The following is a 5,390-nucleotide window of genomic DNA, read 5'->3' on the forward strand; positions in this document are numbered from 1 at the left end:
AGACTGCACACGATGAAAACTGGAAGGTACTTACAAAAGCGGTTCTGAATAACATTTATGATGGTGGTCATGAATTGTTTTACTTGAATCGATCACATGGAAGCAATGTCAGTGAACAACAACATCAACAGCAACAGGAGCAGCAGCAGCAACCACTGTTTGTATCTTTGCATCAGCATGGCGAACCGTTTCCTGCTGTCTTTAATACCTTGGTAGACACAAAAGTGGATGGCTGGAATGAGAAAAGGCTATTAAAGCAGGTCATGCAAGGCATTGGTCTGAGGCTTCTCGATTCACCTGTAAACATACTACACAGTATGAAGGACGCCGACGTACCTGTTTCAGAAATATCACCCACAAAATTTTTGGAATTTTTGAAATCCTTCAAAAGAACTGATATCAAACACAGATGTAACATTGTGAGTCGGGATGGTGGTACACATTTGTCAGATACCAGCCTTCAAAATAAGGAAAATGTTTTCAAACTACTGCTGTACTGCAAACGCAGTGACGAGTTTGTCTCTGAGATTATTGGCGTGCCCTTGTGTTTGACTCAGGATGGGAAACTACGAGAGTTCATTGAAGGAAGTGAAATATTTTGCAGTAAGCAGTTTTCTATTTTACCTTTGTCCAGCCGGTTGTTTCTTCATGAAGACTTAGTATTGCTTTGTGACGAAAAGGAACTCCAGGAAACCATATTCAAACGTTTTGATATTCCTTCATTTACTGAGTACTTAGCAGAAAACGTGAGTCAAGAAAAGTATAGGAGTCCCAGGAAAATGGTTGATTGGTTGCCTTATAATGAAAACATTCCCCGTTCATCATGGATTTGCAATGTGTGGGACTTTTTGGTAGAACAGGAAAAGAAAAGTAAGGACAAACAGGAAGCAGATGGATTTCGTTCTGACGCAGGTGAAGTTGTTCGGACCCTTCCCGAAAATTGGAGACCTGTTGCTCCATGGAACCTTATACCATGTACACTCTTGGAAAAGACAGGCAACCTTGAAACACAGAGGACGGTGTTGTTATCTTTATCGAGTTTTGAAGAAGTGTTGGATATGAGATCATTTACAGGAGATTTAAAGGAAGCATTGGAAAAGCTTGGACTTCCCCTTCTTGACACAGATGTATTACAAAACTCATTTCTCACCTCACTGTTACCGCATGACAAAATACCGGCTATGGTTTTGAACTGTTTATACTTACACCGCAATGAAACTGGATTCCAAAAGCTTTTAAACAAGACAGCTGATGCTATTTTGGAATATTTTGTGAACAATATCAAGGAGGTACAAAAGCTTCAGAATTGGACAACAAAACTGAAATCACTTCCATTGCATTTGACGATACACAAGGAGCATGTCTCACTTGAGATGCAGAATAGTGTACTCGTGCTTCCAAATCAAATACCACCAGAGGGAATTAAAGAATGGGGTCAGAATTCAAGTACACTGATTTTGAAACAAAATCCTAAGCTAAAGCCAATGTATGATTCCTTTGAGTACATAGTGAGTAACACGTGTGATGTTTACACAAGTCACATTTTAGCCAATGTTGATTGTCTTCCAAGTGAACACATTCCTATTCACTTGAAATACATAAGGAATGTGCTTCTTTCAACATATGATAATCAATATACTACCGATCAGAAAAATCTGATTGCTACTCTAAGGAAGTTGAGCATTTTTGACACAGAAAGAGGGGGACACAGACGTGCACTTGAATTACATAGTCCGCATGTTGGACTTTTTCAGATCATGCAACCGCACCAGCTGCACTTTCCAAGTGCTCCTTTTGATAAACCAGAATGGCAATCGTTTATGGAACTCATTGGCATGGTCAAAGAAGCTTCCACTGAGTTGATAGTTCAGTTTGCTCTGCAGATTGAAGCAGACGGAAGCCAGACAATCACGGATGAAGTTTCAAAGAAATCCAACTGTTTACTTGAATACATCTGGGGTATCAACAAGTTAGAGAGTACGGGCGTGCTTTCAAGGATTCGGACTATAAAGTTTATTGTGCCATCACCAATATCCTTGAAAGAACAAAACATTTATCCACAATATGAATCCGCAAAATTAATGGCATTTGAGGGGGCTGTCCCAGAAAGGTACTGTACCTTTGTCTGGAGTAGCTGTAACATCCTTCCAAGAAAAGCCATCCCACCCTCATATTATGACAAGAAGAAATCAGATGCAGTAGCAACACAACTGAGGGCGTGCTTGGGAAAACCACCGCTGGGGAAGGTTATTCAACACACCCAGAATATATGTGATGCGCTGAAAGAACAGTGTGAAAAAAAACGCTGGCAGAAGAATGATAGATATCTCCAAAATCTCATGTCCGACATCTATAAGTATTTGTGGGATAATGGAGCGAAACAGATCATTGTTTGTGAGCGTCTTCGTCAGAAACCGTTAGTATATTTACCATCGGAAAACAAATTTGTGACGTGTGGGAATCTTGTTATCCATCTGGAGGAATTTGGAGAAATCAAACCTTACCTATATTCGGCTCCAGTGGTGTTTGGTAGTAACTTTGAACTGTTTCAAATGCTTGGTACACAAGAGAGATCCACATGTGCAACGTATGCAAGAGTGTTGGAGCAAATCGCACAGGATGTGAAAGACGAAGAACTTCATCCAAATGAAAGATTGTCTGTGATTTTTGCTGTAAGTGGTCTCTTTTCACATTTGAAGAGAACAAACACTGAAAATCACGCAGGCCTGGAAGTGGCAATCCTGTATTTGCCAACCGAAGAGTACAAAATGGTGGGTTCTACACAAATGATTTACTCTAACAACGGTGTTTTTCATGATGCAATAGGGAAGAAAGCAGGCTTGCCTTATTTTGTTGGTTTCAAATATTTAAAGCTACCTTATTATAGTATTGAAACATTACCAGTCAAATATAGACCTCGTATTTTAACAAAGATGGTAAGAAAAAGGGTTGATGTGGCAAATGTAGAAGTTATGCAGGGGCCTCATACAAAACTTCTACAGGAGTTCATGCAAAGTCCTGAGTTTGTTGAGGGGCTCCTTCGAATTTCACACCATGACAAACATGAGAGACGACTGAAAACAACAACTTCAGTATCTAAAGAAGTAGAGGAAAGCAGTGTGGTATCTGGACTTCAGAAAATCAAAGTGCTACAAGTAAAGGACTTGAAAGTTGACTATGTTTTTAACGAAGAAGTGGTAGGATCTAGCACAGATGTGTTTGGTCATATACAAAAGGATGAAAATGGCCCACAAGGGTTCGCATGGAACTTTTACACGAAGGTCCCTGATGGAATGGAAAGAAGCCAATGGGTTATTGAGATCGAACATGAATTTTTAAAACTGATCAAGAAATCCACTGATATTGATTGCTCGAGGTATGGATCACTGATGCTGAAAATTCTCATGGCAATGGATCACCCAGAAAACATTTCTTTCATTTTGGATCGAAACGGGCTTCAAGAATATTGGATGAATGCGTCACTTTTGGAAAGTTTTCTCCCAGAATGTGGGACTTATGTTCATAAAAAGTGGCATCACATGCTGGACAACACCACATTTATGTTTGACAAAGGGGAATATGTGGCACTACATCTACATGATCAGGAAGAAAATGATTCTGAGGAAAGCGACATGTACATATTTGCAATGATAGTGAAGCAAATAGATTGTGATACGGAGGGAGACTTATCGCAAGAACTGACCAAATACAAAGTAGATGTTGGAGAAGACAGAATTCTTGAAAAATATGCTTACGATATATATAAAATTCTTAGGAAGAAAACAAATTCCAAGGAACTTGTCATTGCTGTTGAAGTTGCCAACGAAATGCCTGCTAAGACGATACCTCTTGAAGTGAATTTCAGAGAAGTTAGAAGAAAGCTTTTGGCTATGTGGGCTTTACCAGAAATGGAAAGAAAACGGATCTTTAAGAGATACCTAAGGCGATGGCACCCAGACAAGAACGCCGGTAATGAGAAACAGGCAACAGCCACTTTCCAGTACATCATGTTCGTATGGGACAGACTCACGAATGGTGATCCTGTTAAGGTTGACGATGATGTCGACCCCTCGAATTATTTTCATTCTCGACCATCCACAAACCAGGGTTTCTATGATAATATCTATCGCCAATGTTCTAGAGAAAGAGAATGGCATCAAGCATCATCGGGGCCGAGAGGAGGGCGACAAAGATCCCACTATCGTGACAATGATCCCGTGTCTAACCCAATGCAACAAAGGAAGTGGTTCAAACAGGCAGAACTTGATCTTTGTGCAGCAGAACATTTCATGGAGTCAGCAGAGGATGTGCAAGGGTTCAATTGGATATGTTACATGTGCCATCAGGTAAGGTCATACTGCCTTATTTTAGGTCACTTGAGATGAATTTCATGATCAAGGGGTCTCATGTTTCCCCCTGGGGAGGGGGTAAATTTATTATACTTTATATAAGGAAAACACTATTTTTAGCATTTTTGATCCAATTGCTATTGAAATAATATAAACTTGGTTAGAATTATCAGTATGGGATATTTGCTGAATAGTACACGCATATTTGCTCTGACCACAAGGAGCTTGAGGGGCGGGTCGAATAAGTGTCTAATTAACTGAAATTATAAAAAACCTTCTCAATGCCCAAGTAAGGTAGAACCAAATACTCTTTTTAGATGGATGGATCTTAAGGTGTTTTGGGAGGGGGTAAACTTTACTATAGCTTATATATAGGGAATTCACATTTTGACTATAATTTGTTTGATTGGAATTCATTCTAACTTGGTTAAAATTATCAGCTTGTAATGATAGTTTGATGGTATGTACATGTTGACCCTGACTGACCCCCAGGGGCTGATGGACGTGGCCAAAAAGGTTTTAATTAACTGAAATATTTTAATACTCAGGTGACTATTAAATAAATTTGTCTCTAAGTCAATTTCAAATTTTACTGCTAAACTGATGTCGTACTACCTTCATTATCTTATATGTTTAGGCAGTGGAGAAGTCGCTGAAGTCGATGGTGTATGGAAAAAATGCCAATAATGTCACCAGAGGTCACGACATTTGTCAGATAGCATCATCTTTAAATGATGCTTCCCTATTAAATGCCGTTGGTGAAATACAAACCCTCCTTGGAAACCACACATTCATGCGATATCCGGATGTACATGCAGCGGGAAGGATTCCCTCGACGTCCTTCACCAGAAATCAAGCAGAATCAGCTCTCAGGATAGCAAAGAGGATCCTGGAGGAAGTGAACACGAAGAACTAAAACAAGGTACACTGTTAAACTTTTGATATCGAGGATGTCAGTCAATTTGAGTTTTAATGAAATCTCTGTTGTCTAATGAAGGTTTCTGTAGAAGTAAATGTCGATAGGTACACGAATGACACAAT

The 5,390-nt window shown here is 39.6% G+C and overlaps 1 protein-coding gene across 1 annotated transcript; it reads left to right on the forward strand.

Annotated features, from left to right (window-relative positions):
• Positions 1 to 131: 131 nt before the first annotated feature.
• On the forward strand, positions 132 to 5,266 carry LOC117320408 (sacsin-like; the record flags this gene model as incomplete). The annotated part of the gene is made up of 2 exons (XM_033875009.1): positions 132 to 4,346; positions 4,987 to 5,266. Coding segments are annotated over 2 exons (4,494 nt in total), but the record flags the coding sequence as incomplete, so codon positions are not given.
• Positions 5,267 to 5,390: the final 124 nt, after the last annotated feature.

The sequence above is a fragment of the Pecten maximus genome, unplaced genomic scaffold (assembly GCF_902652985.1).
Source record: "Pecten maximus unplaced genomic scaffold, xPecMax1.1, whole genome shotgun sequence".
Lineage (NCBI taxonomy): Eukaryota > Metazoa > Mollusca > Bivalvia > Pectinida > Pectinidae > Pecten > Pecten maximus.